This window comes from Actinia tenebrosa, unplaced genomic scaffold (genome assembly GCF_029948245.1).
Source record: "Actinia tenebrosa isolate PJP-AT-01 unplaced genomic scaffold, QUT_ActTen_1.0 PGA_scaffold8__29_contigs__length_14323225, whole genome shotgun sequence".
NCBI classification, from domain to species: Eukaryota; Metazoa; Cnidaria; class Anthozoa; order Actiniaria; family Actiniidae; genus Actinia; species Actinia tenebrosa.
In genome coordinates this window covers 2,503,946-2,520,247 of record NW_028292585.1, presented here as the reverse complement: position 1 = coordinate 2,520,247, position 16,302 = coordinate 2,503,946, and the positions used below count along the sequence as shown (strand labels likewise).

Genomic DNA, 16,302 nt, shown 5'->3' with positions numbered 1-16,302 from the left:
CTCTCCAGCAAGAAGAACCTCCCTTCTACTGGTGCTGATAAGTGGTTTTGTTTTCAAGCCATATAATCAACTGTCTGTGGGTACGGTATCCCCTCTAATCTATGTGTCTGGACCATTGCGCTCCGTACCCAAAGCTTTAAGTTTTTGGTGGCAGGTTTTTGATCGGCGGTCGCCTAGAAAATTGCATGCCTAGGTCACTTATTTACCTGGGCAATTGTTTTCATTCAAAAAGTAAGTTTCAGCCCGCAAAGATCAAACACAAACTCTTTTGCTTTAGAAATTACTGAAATAACCAACAACAAAAACTACGAAAAAGTATTTTGTTCATTCCACGCAACTTTTTGAAATACGTAACGACCTTTCAAATTGGCTCCATTTTCTCTAGGATTTGTTGTAAATTGCTGACATTTTGCGCTTTGATTGGTCCGGACTGAAAGCCAATTGTGTCACGTGGGAATGCAACTTCTAAAACTTTAGAACATTCTTTCGACTCTAAGAAAATAGGATATGCATGAAATTAGCAAAGTACTTTTCCGTGCTTACCAAATATTTTCGTCTAGTTTTGTTTGCAGAAATTGTTCGCAAACTTCTTCGTCAAAGGATTAGCCTTCCTGTGCACTAATGCAGCCGCAGGCCGTTTGCGAATCCACACCCACGTGACACTCCTCGCATCTTCTTTCGGGTTACGTGAATACGTCCATATTTGACTAAAGAACCCCCCTGTTGGACAAATGAGAGGTTTTTTTTTTGGTTTTTTTTCCCGCCAAAAAGGTTCTAAATCTACAGAACATTGTTATTAAGGGCAGCTCCCATGTGAATAGTGTCGATTGGCAGTTTGCTCTTCTTTCCTTTGGTGGCAAAGGAGGAGAAAAGATAATATCATACCATCTTTAGATGGTATAGGTGTACTGGTGACTACCACATAAATTCTACTGCCAGGGTTTCTCCTGCTCGACGTGTGATGACGACTCCGGAGTTTCGTTTCACCCTTATAATCTTTCTTTTTTTATCTGGGTAGTCGGAAAAAGAGAGCTGATCACTGTCTAGTCACCCTTTCTTTCTTTTACCCCTGCCTGGTAGGAAGAGAAAGATCAGGGAGGGTGGGGAAACAGTTGTACATTAGAAGTAGGTTTATTCTCCCTCCCCTGTTGTGACAAATAATGGGGAGATCAATGAAAGGTCAGGGCAAGGGTGGATCCATCAGGGGGGTGAATTGGATGGCTAGGCACCCACCTTTAGAGTTGCAAAATAATACAAATACATTATGTATGAATAAGAATGTCTCACCAATCCACTTGACCTCCTTCACAGGCCCAATTTCAATCTTTTCTCCACTTTTGCACACTTTTCAAGGTAATGTGAAATTAAAACTGCATATGATCCTTCAAACCTGAAAAAGGGTTAAAATACCCACTCCATGAAAACTAAATAGTTTGAGAGTATTGATGATTGACTGAAGAGATTTCAAGTGACTGTGAAAAGGCAAGATAACATCAGGCATCATCAAAGACCTTTTCTGAGATTTTTCTTCAAACAAGGTGCAAATGTATCTATCTTGGGTACAAACATTTTTTGATCATCATGCCTTATAGGATGTCGTTTGTACGATCCCAAGCTAAACCAGAACATTCCATGTTTATCAAATTCAGAAAAGTCTATGGTAAGGAGCAAACTTTCCCTGATTTCACTTGAGTGACCACTGTACAAAACAATGCATTCAAGTCAAAGTTAGACCTTGTGTGTTTATCCATTTACTGCACTTTATCAAGTCCAATCTCCACTTGTAGACATTTGTTTGTGGTTGGTAAAGCAAAATCAAGAAAGGGCTATTGATGGTAGCATTTGAACCAATCACAGAACACTAGATCAGCGAGAATGTACAGACATGAGGTGACCAACATGATCATAGCATGACACATGTGTACAGTTCCACAAGATCTTCTCTGTTTAAAAAGTACAAATTACCTGTAATTTTCTCCACCATAATCCCAGCAGGCTTTTTTGTAAGCAATTTCTTGGACTCCAATGATGTCCAGTGTGCCTCCACTAGTCTGGCAGACTTTACTGTCAATAATATCAATGGTGTTTTGACTGACTTCTTTTGAACTTAGCCAAGAAGAAAGGTTTCTTTTAATTATACCAAGATCACTATAAATGACACAAGAAAAAAAAAGGAAAAAAAGATAAGAATTAAAGTCCAGCTATAAACATCTTATTAGTATTGCTTCTGAATGGGGTTTTTGTGGTGTTAAGATCATGTGCGATTTCTGTTTAAATAGCCTGCATGTCATTTATATATATATTTTTTCATTTTATTGCTTAATTTAGTTAGATGTGTTGGTTTATCCACATCATGCAAGAGGCACAACAAACCCTACTCACATGTGATGCCAAGTGAGGCAAATACTCTACTACTGTGCCACCCTTGCTTCCCATACACAAGCTATGACTACAGTGTTCAGAACAAGGGCCAAAGGTTTGCTAGCCACTGGCTGTTAAGTGCTACCCTTGTAAAGCAAGGACATTTTTGTTTAAGTAAACACCCTTTAATCAATTAAATAGTTCTACTGTCTTAATATCTGGGGTTTTCGTTCAACAAGAATAGCCTTTTTATAAAAATAATATTACATACTTTTTGACTGTGGCATTATCACCATCCTGGTTCAACTTTTCACCCAGACCTGAAATTTCATGCCAAGCCTTGGTAGCATTAAATATGTCAGGTTGATTTGTATCATGACAGGAATAGAGCTTTCCTTCCAAGAATATGGTGATGGTGTAAGGATCCTCTTGATCTATACCATGCGACTAAATACATTGGTATTTATTAATAATGATTAATAAACCTTTAATTAATCCAAAATTTAAAATCACAATCCTCATCATTATCATCATCATCATATTTACATTTGTCAATATTGTTAGTATTTGCATAATGCTCAGTGGGATTAGCACACACCAGGATCAAAATTCGATCAAAGATTTAGACAAGGGCCTTCTGAGTGAATATTGATTAGACAAAATGATGGTGAGGATGTAAAAAGTAAAATACAATAATACTGAAGAACCATATTAGTTAATGTCAAAATTCTATACACATACTTGTTTGACAGTCCAATTATTCTCCTCCGCAAGCTTATTTATAATCGAGTTCGAGCCATGAATAAAATCAGCTCCCAGGTCTATAGGTGGGAATCCAGGAAATGCTGTCACTGTTTTAATTCTCCCACCTAAGAGATTACGTATGGGAAGCTAAATTATTGAACAGTATTTTGTAATCATTCAATTCATCCAATTCCATTACTGCAAATATGTCATTATGAATGCATACATTATCTTGGGCAAAGCATTAGTGGATTTCAATGTAATATATATTAGCGTAAAAATCATTCTTTCATATTAGAAGCAGAAATATATAGAGGAAATATGTACTCATGATACTGTTTGACACACATTTGAAAAAGAGGAACAATAAATGCACTAATGGCTGTCCTGCAAAATGCTGTCCCTTGAAAAATAATAAGATCATCATTCTGGCCTATAATACTATATTTTGAGACACCAATTTTCTCATAGAAATAATCAATGCCAGCTGTAATATGCCTACAGAAATCATTAGGGGAGACTACAATGAATGACAAATATGGCAAGCCACATGTAGCACAAATCTTTAGCTCCTAAATATGGCACTTATAACTATAGTCAACTTTGGTCGTTGCATAAAATAGTATTGTGTTGGCCCTGATTTATAACGTTTGTACTTTGATATCGAACTGATATTTCTTATCCACAACACACTCGCCTATGCAGTCTGAAGCTTCAAGAAGAACAACATCAAACCTTTCTTGTACTAGAGACGACGCAGCCGCTAAACCTGATATTCCTCCACCAATAACAGCGACTCTTACACGACCATCAACATTTTCTGATTTATTTTCTATGAAGAATGACAAAACATGTGTATAGTAATATGAATTGAGAATCCTAAATAACATATTTAACGCAAAAATCACGTTTAAACGGTCACAACATTTCCTTACTATTTTCTGCACCTTCGTCCGCCATATTAATTTTGGTCCCTGGTATGACGTCACATCATGTGGTAGATGGGAGCTTTGGGCGGTATTGGGATTTCAATATTTTGCGCCAACAAAACAAAGTACACACCTAAAAAAGCAATTTTATTTAAAAAATGAAAAAGAATAGCTTACTTTATAAAGTGGATCTCTTTAAGCCAAATTAAAAAGGAGATTTATAGCCACTCTTTCTTGCGCGCGACAATAACCGCCAGGCGTTACTTTTGATATCACTTTGGGTTGCCTGTGGAACGTTGGTAGTGAGGGAACTGGAAATGGTTGATTTCAATCAAAAAAGAGAATGCTAAAAGTATTCTTTTCATTTTTTCCCTGTTTTCTGACACAATCAAATGGATGCTTTACTTTACTATGATAGCTCTGGTTCAGATGACGAGGGAAGTAAGCTTAGATCAGTTCAAACTGAAGCGAAAGACAAAAAAGAACTTAAACAATCATCTAAGAATTTTGACAATATTCATGACAACAAGAACAAACTTTTGCCTGAAAAAAGCTGTGATCTCCAAAATGGAGGGTTAAATATCACAAATCAAGGAGCTGTAGTGAGTTCTGGTTCAACAGAAACAGTAAAACGATATTCAAGATTAACTCAAGGGCAACCTTTTTTCGCTAAAGCAAGTGTTTTTTCGCTCAACACCAGCATCACTACGAGTAGTAGATGTAGTTACATATGTAAGAAAAAAAATGAAATCAAGGGAAAAGCATCTGATTCTGGGCCAGTGAGGAAGAATCCAGAAGACAGGACTACAAGCTTGGGAGCAAGACCCAAACCATATATCTCTAAAAGAGAAAGAGAAAAACTCAAAGAGAAAGTAGAGCCAGGGATTTCAAAATCACAAGTACTTGCTTGTGATAATAATTTAGACAATACAGAAATGCTGGGAAATGAAAATGTGAATGGTTGTAATGTGAACAATAAGCCTCCTCGGAAAGTTTGGACTCAATTCATGGGTCATTCACAGTGTGTGAATCACATCAAATGGAACCCTAAGAAACAGAATTTGCTTGCTTCGGCATCAATGGACCAGACAGTAGCAATATGGGACACTAATAGAAGTGGAGTCTGTTTGAGCAGGCTCACATACCATGGGGGGGCTGTAAAAGATGTCAAATGGAGTGCCTGTGGGAGTCAGGTGCTTAGCTGTGGATATGATAAGTGTGCCAGGCTTGTGGACCTTGAAACTGGTACTAGTAATAACACTTTTAGGAATTTATTAAATTGCAACTTAAATTGCAATTATTGCAGCTTATTGACATTCTTCTCTGACCATGAACACTCAAGTTTATTTAATTTTTTATTTGTTTAAATATAATTTTACTTTTTCTTTCATCAGAAAGCTTTTATAGACTTTCAATACATGTAACTCGAATTATATTGTGGTTTTTGATTCATAATCTGATTGGCTGACAAACTCGAATGTTCACAGTTACAGTAGAATGACAGTAATAATCACTGTACTTGATTATAATTTAACATTAAGTTTGCATTTAGTTTAGTTTCTAATAAATATTTTTCTATACCATTTATTCCTAAGGGAAACAGATCAATAGTTTTCAGCACCAGGGATATGTGACTTGTGTGCACTTCCACCCCACAGACCCTAACACATTCTTATCTGGTACATCAAGACATGGAATATTCTCTTGGGACATCAGAGATAATAAGGTTAGCTATAGACAATGCTGCGTTAGTCAGAGTAGGTGTCATATGCATGGTAAACACATGGTACTGACATACAGCATATACATGACATGACCTCACATATTACAGTGGTATGACATGACCTAACTTTGAAATGGCTTCCATTGTCTTCCAGTAATTAATCCAATTAACACATGGTTATGGTTACTGTAAGATATGGCATGGCTAAAGAAATCACCCCTCCCCCTCTGTCTCATCCCCCTTACCCCTAACCTATCTGTCCCCTCCACCTCCCCCTGTTGCCTCACCTGTTTTTCATGATCACTTCATCCCTCTGTCCTCTCCCTCTATCCCCTAATGTTCTCTGTTCCCCTCCCCCCTCTGTTCTCTCCACCTGCCCCCACCTCTCTGTCTCCTCGCCCCTCTTTCTCCTCCCCTTATCTAATTATGAAAGACTTTATCTTATCTTACCTTACAGATAGTATCATCATATCAAGCATCGTTTGGCCAGGTTCAGGATGTAGCTTTCCTTCCTGATGGTGAGCAGTTTATCTCAGCTGCTGAAGTTCTTCGGCGAAATGCAACCGACAAGGGTATTATGGTCTGGGACTTTAAGACTACAGCAATTATGTCTAATCAAATATACCAGGTAAGGGTCCATATTCCAGGAAAATAATGTTTGGGGGTAATAATGGTCTATAAGAGTAAATGGTTTGAACCCAGATGTTGAAGTTTGTAGTGAAATGTGATCGTCTGGGTGAGTGTAGTCTTGAGAAAGACTGTTGTTGCTGGTGACTGATGTAATGGTTATTTTAGGATGGATGTGTGTAATTCCAGAAAATGCCTGTAGCCTACCATACACAGGGGGCAGGAAATTTTCAACGAGTTGAGAGAGTTTGAGGAAGGTCAATATACCAGTAATATACATGTATGATTTATGTAGTATATGAAAATATATACTGCTTTCTCTTAATATTGACTTTTCAGTTGCCTTCATGCATGATGAAGGGAACTGAAAAAGGTGAATCTGAGGTATGCAGCAGTTAAAGTTTTATTTTTTATTTCTCAAGTAAGGAACCTCAGGGAGTGGGGTTGGGGTATTTTCTTGAAACCAGCATAAGATAGGAGACATGATTATTTATTCCTTTTTAGGAAGTATTTACCTGTACTTGTCTTCGTGTTCATCCCAGTGGATCGTACTTTGTTGCACAGTCTAATGGTAACTACATGGCAATATTTTCAACAAAGAGACCTTACAAGCTCAACAAGTATAAAAGATATGAGGGCCATCAGGTAAGAAACTGTTATGATTTACCAAGAGAGGGGTTTGAATTTCCTATCCTTTTCTTTCGTTTTCCATTTCCTCTACCACTATTTATGGACAACGTACTGTAGTGGCCTCTCTGTGGTTTAGTTTTTAGCCCTGCCTCAGACTGGATCATATGTGGGTTGAGTTTGTTTGATGTGTTGTTCTCTCCCTTGCCACGAGGTTTTTTGTCTAGGTTCTCTAGTGTACCTCCCTCTGTAAAAATCACCATGTGAGTTGAGTATTGTATGTTGTGATAGAATGTAGTGGTAGTGCGTGTGGAGTGAAGTTCATGGAAGAGTTACACATGAGTAGTGATGATTGTAAAATATGTTTTTTGTTATTAGCTATGTAAACTAGTGCATAAATGGAATGGTCTGGACTTCGGTTGGCTGGATTCTATGGATCGTAGAGTTTTTTTACACCAAATTTGCAGCTTTTTTTCCATGGTTTTTATTTTATTATCCATAACTATTGATTCTATTCCGACATTTTGCAAGCAAAAGATGCCAAAAAAATTTTGTTTTATCTTTTGGACTGTGGATGTGAAGCCGGTCAGAAGCAAAGGTTTTTCAAAGGACTGTATACATGATGTGTCTATAGGTGAATTGGTGGATCAGTACAGATTTTTACGACTAATTTTTCTACATTAAAATGCTATTGAGATAAATTGGATGTTACTTGGATGTGGCTGGAATGGATTGGTTGTGACTGAAATGGAGTGAGTGGGCCTCAGTCAGTGACTGGATCTTGAATCACAAAAAAAATACTTTTGAATTTTTACCTTTTGAAAGGCCATGGATGTTCCTAATGTATATTAAAAACATGCCCAACTTCTAAAACTTCTAGAAGCCCGAATTTTGAGTGTTTTTTAATTTCGGAAAAACCGGAACCGTACATAGATGGAATGGACTGGACTTTGGTTGGCTGGATCGTACGGAACATAGACTTTTTTTTTTTACGCCGAATTTGCAGCTTTTATCCTGTGATTTTTATTCTTTTATTAATAACTAGTGATTCTATTCCGAATTTCTGTGGGGGGGAAAACATGGAAATTTTTTTTAAATCTTTTGGATTGTGGTACTGGTTGAGGTTCATGTGAAGTTGTTCAGCGGCAAAGTTTTTTCAAAGGACTGTATACATCATGTGTCTATAGCTGACTCTGTGGATCATTACAGATTTTTATGACTAATTTTCCTATATGAAAATGCTATTGAGATAAATGATGTTACTTGGATGTGACTGGAATGAATTGGTTGTGACTGAAATGGATTGCAAGTGAGTGGGCCTCAGTCAGTGAATGGATCTTGAATCACAAAAAATAATTTTTGAATTTTTACCTTTTGAAAGGCTATGGATGTTCTTAATGTACAGTCAATTCAAAAAACGTTGTCGTCAACCAGCTCAAGCCTACGCGACTGGACCGAAAGGAATATGGGTAAAAATCACTGAAGCAGTTAAATATTCGTTCTGAATTAATTGTTCCCGCTAGTAATAAGATAATAATGGCAAGAAACAATCCATCAAATGCATGTCTTTGGGTTTAGGGAAAGGAAAACAAAGTAGTTATGATTCAGTTCACAATTTCGAAAATATGAAGGCATTAAAAAAAAGTCTCCTTCAACACTTCCCGCTCGCCTACGAAGGTTCGTGCTGTTAACCAGGCATAACTAGTCAGATAAAATTATGGAGTCAAATCGGCTTTAATGATTGCTACCCAGAGTTCCTTTCGGTCCAGTCGCGTAGGCTTGAGCTGGTCGACGACAACATTTTTTGAATTGACTGTATATGAAAAACATGCCCAACTTCTAAAACTTGTTTTTCTCTTCTAAATGCCCAAAATTTAAGTGTTTTTTAATTTTGGAAAACAGGAACCGTACATAGATGGAATGGACTGGACTTCAGTTGGCTGGATTCATTCATTCAGACATTGCTCTCTAGACTCTAGCAGCAGAATCCCATCCATTCCATTTTTTTCCATCTTATTTCATTTTCATTTTTTCTCAGGTTGCAGCATATTCTATTGGGTGTGACTTCAGTCCAGACGGAACATTGGCCATCTCCGGGTCTGCCGATGGTAAAATGTATATCTACAACAGCCATACATCTCGTAACATTTCATCTCTGTCTGCTCACCCATCAGTATGTATTGATGTTACTTACCACCCCTCCTTACCATCAACTGTTGCAAGTTGTACTCTGGATGGACAAATTGTAATTTGGGTCTAAATCATCTAAACTGAGTTTCTGGTAATTACAGGATAGAATTCTATCTATCACGGATTTTCTCTCTATTGCGCAGTAATAAAAATAATACCCCTACCTTATTCTGTGTCAGCATAGCAAGAGAGAGACTTCCTCCCCCACTTCTATTTTTTCCTCTACTTTCCTCCCTCAAATATCCCCCACCCCTCCCCCATCCCCCCATCATCCTTGGGAATAATATAATATTAAAATATAATCATAACATCTTGAAAATTTATTTTATTGTTTTTCTAAATCACAATTTTGCAATTGTATTATTCGTTTTAATTACAGCTCCATCCTAAAACATCTATTTGATCGGAAATATATATATTTTAAATTCTTGTTAATTTTGTATATATATATATAATTTATATAAAATATTATATAAAATATAGATTTGTAAAATATATGTACATACTTTTTTGATGTTATTGGTTGTATAAAACTTTGTAGCATAAATGAGGAGTATTAATGCACCCGCAATTCATATCAGAGAATAAAAACATGCAAAATCATCAAAAAATAAATTTCCATTAAAAGTCTTTTCTACTGTCTCTGTTATCTGGTTTGTAAAGAGTTTAATAGCCTTAACTAGATGTTTTCAAATGTACAATTTAGATTCAAGAATGACATTTTCAATTCTGATGGAAACCATTTTGTATGATTTCATCTTCAGACATTGAAAAGGTGACCGATTTACTGCGTCTCTGAGCAAATGGCTGCTTACGTAAGGAACTTCTCACTGTTGCATTATCATTACTGTCAACTGCTGACATAGATCGAGATTTTACAGTTTTTTCACTCGTGTCTTTCAGTTTTAACTCTTCTTGCAACTTGCCCTTGAGCTCTGAGGGGAACTGTGATCAAGAATACTCACTTTAAAAACTAAAACTTGGCTATTCACAAAGTACCCAATTTATATGCCCCAGGGGGAAAACTTAAATAAAATTATAGACTTGAATTGATTAGGCGCGCACCCAGCGAAACGTTCACTTACCGAGTCGAGCTTCTTGGAGATGAAATTCCTGTCCAGTGATTGGTTACATTTAAGAAGCTGAACAACCAGTGCGCAATCTTTTCTGCTTTTAACCTGTCGTCAAGACAACCAATCATGAAAGATTTATTCAATTATTTGTCTTAAGGGTTTGTTAGGAGCATGGTTACAACATGGGAAACTGTTGAGAAGGGAGGAGAACCCGGTGAAAAACCTTCGAAGCACTGAGAGAGAGAAAAAATAACTCAAATTACATGATGGCGGGTGAGGGGTGGCTGTAGTGAATAATAATTATAATGAGGTTCTTACATAGCGCATTTGAAATATCTAAATGCGCTTCACATTCATAACCAGTAGAGGACTTTATGGGCTGCGTATGAAGGCGCTAATGGCAGCCGTGAAGCTTACAATAGTGCACCCCACTTGCCTCTAACTTTGAAGTAAGAAAACTGGAGAACCCAGAGAAAAGCCCTCAACTTATGACCTTAGTCGCAAAGAGGCAGCACATAAGCGAACACTACAATTGCCCCAAATCTTTCCCAGAATAAATGACTTCTTACTATAAAATTAATGACAAGCTCAAAGGAACAAAAAATACCGTTTCTTTTTCCATTGTGTTCATTTTTTCTGTAGCGTCGATAAGTCGTTCAGTCATCGCCATCAAAGCTTCGTCAAACCTTGATCTTTCAGTTTGTAGTTCATCAGCCTGTGTAGATACAAATTGCACTTGAAATCACACTACTCGGAAAGATGGCGCAAAGCAGTTCGCTTACATGGCACGGTAACCGTATGGAAATGTCGGCATCCATCTGTTCAATCACAACGCAAGAATCTTGCTCATCCAATAAATAAACAGGGGTGTAGCCAGGATGGAGGGAGGCCCAAATTTAAAGATCTGCAGTGATGGTACCATCTCTTAGCATTTTCATTGAATGAGCAATGATCCAATGCGCTGTGATTGGTTCAAAGGAAGGGGTCAATTACATACCGTGACCGTGCTGTGCTGTAAGTACTCCATGGTACGTTAGTATAGGGGTTTTAGCATTTAGGATCTTGGTAGACAAGCCAAGGCGAAACTTCTAAAATTAGAACAGCGCCCGCTTCTGTTGACGAATAACTGTGACGAAATGCAAAGGCGCCACCCTAAAACTCCCCTTACCATTTTCAGAACTTGACTTTCGAGTTCTTGGTTTTGTCTGACTGTCTGATCATAACTTTCCTTTAACCTGGAAAAATACAAGATCAAAAATATTTGCTAAAAGATGATCCAGAGGAGTCTTCGAAAGGTACTTGTGCATCCCTACCTCATCTCCAAGAACGTAACATTTTGATGCTTGATGCCAAGCCTTTCCCCAACCCTCGCCTCAGTAGTACAAACGTCGGCACGTGTACGTGACGCGCAAGGCTAGTTTTGTTTTTGCGGTCAGCTCCCAAATCAAAATTCTTAATATGCTTTTGATGTTCCCACTTCGGATGGTTCATAATAGTCTTTGCCTTTAAGACTAGAATGACTGTTCCAAAGACAAAAATATATGCGCGCGCAAATCTAGGTGCCAAACATTCCTTTTTCGCTTGGATTTTCTATAGTGTCCGAGTGAGGCTGAGCCGAGGTAGGGAGATTTTTATTTATTTATTATTTATTTATTTATTTTTTTTTTTGCGCTTTTTCAGACAAACGCCTATTTTTAAATTTTGACGAAATTACCGTTTATTTTGCTCCAAATAAGACTCGAAATTCTCTTGGATCCTCAAGTGCTCTGCTTCCTTCTCAAGATTTGATTCTCTGAGCTTTAATTCCAATTCTTGTGTTCGTCGTTCGCTTTCGTTCAACTTTTTACAGAGTTTTACTATTTCCTCTCTGAGGGAAATACATTCCGAACTAAAACCAGTAAAAGAATAAATATTTTAATTATAAGCTGTTAGGAAAGATGCTTTTTTTACTCCTTTATATTTGCAGCAACTCGTCTAACATGCAGCAACTCGTTTCCCATTTGCAGCTACTCTTTTCGTATTTGCAGCAACTTGTTTTACATGCAGCAACTCGTCTAACATGCAGCAACTCGTTTAACATGCAGCAACTCGTCTAACATGCAGCAAATCGTTTAACATGCAGCAACTCGTTTCTCATTTGCAGCTACTCTTTTCGTATTTACAGCAACTTGTTTTACATGCAGCAACTCGTTTCTTCTTTGCAGCAACTCGTCTAAAATTCAGCAACTCTTTTCTTATTTGCAGCTACTCGTACTTCTAACTTGATGCATGTCCCTTTTTATGGGCTACCGTAGTGACCCCACCCCTCCCCTCTACGGTAAACGAACTTACCTTGCGTTACATTTTGAACATGTACATCCGCATTCCTAAAACCCATAGGAAGTCAATGAATTAGCTGAAAGGTGGTTTTTTTTTTTTTACTTTTTTTTTTGAAGGAAATCATTTGTAGATAACAGGGGAAAAAGTTGGTTTATAGATCAGTAAAAGTCTCAGTGCTTTGCGCATCACTGCCGCTACGAATACCAAGGAATACAATCTTTGGTCTTTCAAATTATGGGTTATCTTCTATTGTTATATAATTTACCGCTGTACATAATATGAGTAAGCTTGAGCCGGTCAGATACCGCGCGCTGCATAATACGCCAAGCAACTGGAACCGTTAGGTCTAAGGAATGGCGCGCGCATCGTAGCGCGCGGTATCTGACGCGGGTTCCAGATAAGTGCCCCCTCTGCCCCCTGTGATCAAACTGTGCCAATGATGGTTAAAAGCATGAATACCAGAGATTTTTTCTCTTAGTTAGTTTTCTCTTGTAGATATGTACAGTAACTCCGGAGTCAATTCTGAGCCCAATGCTAATGCTACGCCCACTTGTTATAAGCTACAGAATTATATTTCTTCGGACACTCGAAGTTGGTCTACGAGTTCATGGTTTTCCTAAACAAATTGAAATAGAATGAGAGGAATAAAAGTCACTCTCTAGAATCACTGTTAAATCCTTATCGCGATTCAATATTAAATTCTCTTGATCACAGCATTGTGCAAGCGCTGGACCTCTGCCAAAACAGAAGTGACGAAAGATCCGATCTAAGGGTTTGCACGGGCTGAAGACCTACATCCAACATCAGAGCATGACGATCATAGTATTGCGATGCCAAGTTTGGCAGTAGGCGGAAAGGATTAACGACCTTAATCCATATTTAATAGATCGGTCCAGAGATCGGTCCTAACCTCAAGGCTCATATCATTCCACCTTTTCCTTAATACTAGTGCTATTTATAAACATAATGGTCAAAAAACATGAACTATCTTCCTAACATGCTGCAGGAAAAACTGTCTTATTATCTAAGAAAAAGTCCCAAAAAAATTATTGTTCTTCAGTAAGAGTTGCTTTTTCTTTAAATCACGAAATAGTGCGAGCCTTTTTGCGAGTTCTTCAAAGTGATGCTAACCTAAAAATATACTTTGATTGACATTCATAGGGTTTGTTTCCAAAGAGCGAAATTCTTCTCATGCCACAGCACCATAAATTCTTCCCTTGCCATCTACATAAAAATCACTTAGATTCCTATCCTTTGCTCTTTTTGTCTTGTTCTGTTCACTGCTGCGATCTAAATCACCTTGTAACAGATTCACTGGTATTAAGTGAATTCAAATCGTTCTCCTACTACTAAAGCAATTGACGGAATACATGTCAAAGGTCAATTACATAAAGGATGATTTGCAAGAACACGTTTGTGGGCTAAAGACTGAAAACCACGACGAGTGTTTTGGTTTTTATTGAGGAAAAGTGTACCACTTGTGTACGGTAAGAATTAAGAGTTTTGAAGATAAAAGATGAAATATTTAAAGCGAAATGAGTAAATAAAATTATCATTTCTTGTTATCCTCAAATGAATTCAATAATTGTTAGTTTGAGTAAGTCTTATACGTGATCTCATTTTCCTTTTTCCCTTGGTTTGGGATGTGCAGATGTCTGTTATCATTGGAATGCGCTGACAATAATAGTTATTCTAAAATAGTGATCTCATTTTCCTTTTTCCTTTTTCCCTTGGTTTGGGATGTGCAGATGTCTGTTATCATTGGAATGCACTGACAATAATAGTTATTCTAAAATCTTAAGGCAAAATAAAGAAATAATACACAAGGGAATAAAATATAATAAGAAAATAACAATTCCAAGTCATCAAAACATGGCTAAACAAAAATACATGATTCAATTTACTAAAATTCACAGAGATTCCTTACCATGCATTGCTCTGCCATTATGAAGTTTCCAGTTGTAATGTGTTGAAACTGAATACGGTTCCAGTTACAGAAAAATTGATTGGTAAATCTTTTTCTTTGATGCTGCTTGGATATGATTTGTTCCTGGCTAAAAAAAACAAAAATAGAAAAATATAAAACTAAGCCCTGTTAACATTACACTGTGCACAAGGTGGGAGTCCATATATCAATCCACACCCGGGTTAATAATAGCATTATTTAACTATGTAATATACTACTTTAATAGGTCAACGGAGAATCCTTTTTTTCTTCTTCTTCATAATGAAACTCAAACTAAGACAAAAACATGTCATTGTCTGCCGTCCCTGATTGTACACATCTGGGCAATCCCATTTAGCGCTTGAGCAACTGTGTATAATTTTCTAGTGAGTTAAAAGAAAAACTCAGTTTCATATTCAAAAAAATGCTCTTGCATGTCGTACATCTTTTATATTCTTTTCCCCTTCTTCCCATTCATTTCTTTTCCTTGACAACACATTTTCTGAAAATATACCAAAGCATCTGTATATCATTTATTTTGATATAAATAACTGCTCTTGTTGGTCACAGATCTTCTTCCCTCATTTCCCATTCCTCCCATTCATTTCCTTTCCTTTTCTTCCTTTCTTTTCCTTTCCTACTGACACATGTCCTGCTATCCAAAAAAAGTAATCTTCCGATTATCATGTCAGTAAGTGCACGATGAACGGCAAGGATTGGGATCCCTGTGTTATCATGATGACACCAAATGACACTCAAAATATGTGACCTTTGATCGGCAAAAACATTACAAACCTATCGATTCCAGACAAATGCGAAACGAAGATTTCTTATTCATCAAACGCCGCTCTATGGCCTTTATAGCGAGCATGTGGCGAGTTACAGATCAAATCTTTATACCTATACTCGTAATTCCTTTACATCCTAAATAGTGTGATATATATACATGTGTTCCTCAAAGCAGTCGAGCCTTCTAGCATTAAAGATATATTAATATTGGCTACAACGTTGACGGCTTGTAAAAACTAGCTTCCTTTACTTCCATCAGTCTTTCTCTACACATCGATTTTTTTTTCAGAATTCTTAAATGCTGTACTTTACATAAACAAATATCATAAATTTGGTTACATAATCATGCAATTAATATACTTTATCACACTAGCTGTCCATGCTTATTTACCTAATTCAAAACACGTGGATGAAACCCTTATTTCACCCATGTAAAGTACGCCGGAGGTTTCAAGATTTTCGAAAGGTTTTGACAACCAATTGAGCAACAAAAACAAATTAATGCCGGGGATTAATGTTAGCCAAGAAGATTTACGGAATAGTTTAAAAATACTAATCTAAAAGTGACTTCAGAGGGGAATGAAGGAGTGAATTTCAGTTGTAGCCGTTTTAAAACCATGCTTGTAGAATTCAAAATGCTTTACTTACCTTTTAAAACTGTCTTTCGTGGACAACGACCTAGATTCAAACCGGGAAGATGATTTAGTGGTGCTATCTCTTCTCAAGGTGTTTGTATTTGATGCGTCACAATCACGGAATGCTCTCAAATTACATGAATCAAAACATAGTCTCCAGTCCTCTCGGGCAAAAGATTTACATCTGATTTTAAAAATTAAATTTATTTGATTTACCCAAAGAAACTCAGTAAAAAAAACATCCGCGTAATATTGCATATATCAACAAAAGCGAATTTTTCTGTAATTTTTTGCAAGGATTTTAGTTTTAGTTTTAGAGACGAGGCAGGGTTGTCAGCGA

The 16,302-nt window shown here is 37.1% G+C and overlaps 3 protein-coding genes across 4 annotated transcripts; 1 reads left to right on the top strand and 2 right to left on the bottom strand.

Annotated features, from left to right (window-relative positions):
• Positions 1–1,320: 1,320 nt before the first annotated feature.
• LOC148904948 (amine oxidase [flavin-containing] A-like) lies at positions 1,321–4,094 on the bottom strand. 2 transcript variants are annotated; one of them, XR_016118752.1, is made up of 6 exons: positions 4,041–4,094; positions 3,841–3,937; positions 3,103–3,230; positions 2,633–2,808; positions 1,966–2,148; positions 1,321–1,390 (listed from the first exon to the last, which is right to left on the bottom strand). XR_016118752.1 is itself a non-coding variant. In XM_089024381.1 (2 exons), exons 1-2 carry the CDS (start codon positions 4,063–4,065, stop codon positions 3,747–3,749), a joined length of 216 nt encoding a protein of 71 aa, XP_088880507.1. In that variant the 5' UTR covers positions 4,066–4,088; the 3' UTR covers positions 3,438–3,746. The 2 variants fall into 2 exon arrangements, 1 of the variants encoding a protein (XP_088880507.1); XM_089024381.1 differs by lacking the exons at positions 1,321–1,390; positions 1,966–2,148; positions 2,633–2,808; positions 3,103–3,230 and having other exon boundaries at positions 3,438–3,937; positions 4,041–4,088.
• Positions 4,095–4,385: 291 nt separating this feature from the next.
• LOC148904947 (WD repeat-containing protein 25-like) lies at positions 4,386–9,667 on the top strand. Its single transcript, XM_089024217.1, has 5 exons — positions 4,386–5,279; positions 5,630–5,760; positions 6,215–6,385; positions 6,889–7,029; positions 9,050–9,667. The coding sequence occupies exons 1-5, from the start codon at positions 4,427–4,429 to the stop codon at positions 9,269–9,271; spliced, it is 1,518 nt and encodes a 505-aa protein (XP_088880343.1). The 5' UTR covers positions 4,386–4,426; the 3' UTR covers positions 9,272–9,667.
• LOC116294354 (tight junction-associated protein 1) lies at positions 9,512–16,064 on the bottom strand. Its single transcript, XM_031701937.2, has 8 exons — positions 15,976–16,064; positions 14,521–14,647; positions 12,606–12,640; positions 11,989–12,162; positions 11,443–11,509; positions 10,882–10,989; positions 10,287–10,379; positions 9,512–10,146 (listed from the first exon to the last, which is right to left on the bottom strand). The coding sequence occupies exons 2-8, from the start codon at positions 14,536–14,538 to the stop codon at positions 9,925–9,927; spliced, it is 717 nt and encodes a 238-aa protein (XP_031557797.2). The 5' UTR covers positions 14,539–14,647; positions 15,976–16,064; the 3' UTR covers positions 9,512–9,924.
• Positions 16,065–16,302: the final 238 nt, after the last annotated feature.

Bases quoted from the DNA above. Each gene is read 5' to 3' on its own strand.
- LOC116294354 (XM_031701937.2), bottom strand. The intron at 10,380-10,881 runs GTATTTTTTGTT...TCTTGACGACAG, and splicing joins ACACAATGGAAAAAGAAACG to GTTAAAAGCAGAAAAGATTG. The intron at 10,147-10,286 runs GTAAGTGAACGT...TCTTGATCACAG, and splicing joins TCTCCAAGAAGCTCGACTCG to TTCCCCTCAGAGCTCAAGGG.
- LOC148904948 (XM_089024381.1), bottom strand. From the start codon at position 4,065: ATGGCGGACGAAGGTGCAGAAAATA. The intron at 3,938-4,040 runs GTAAGGAAATGT...CATTCTTCATAG, and splicing joins GGACGAAGGTGCAGAAAATA to AAAATAAATCAGAAAATGTT.
- LOC148904947 (XM_089024217.1), top strand. From the start codon at position 4,427: ATGGATGCTTTACTTTACTATGATAGCTCTGGTTCAGATGACGAGGGA. The intron at 6,386-6,888 runs GTAAGGGTCCAT...ATTCCTTTTTAG, and splicing joins TGTCTAATCAAATATACCAG to GAAGTATTTACCTGTACTTG. The intron at 7,030-9,049 runs GTAAGAAACTGT...ATTTTTTCTCAG, and splicing joins AAAGATATGAGGGCCATCAG to GTTGCAGCATATTCTATTGG.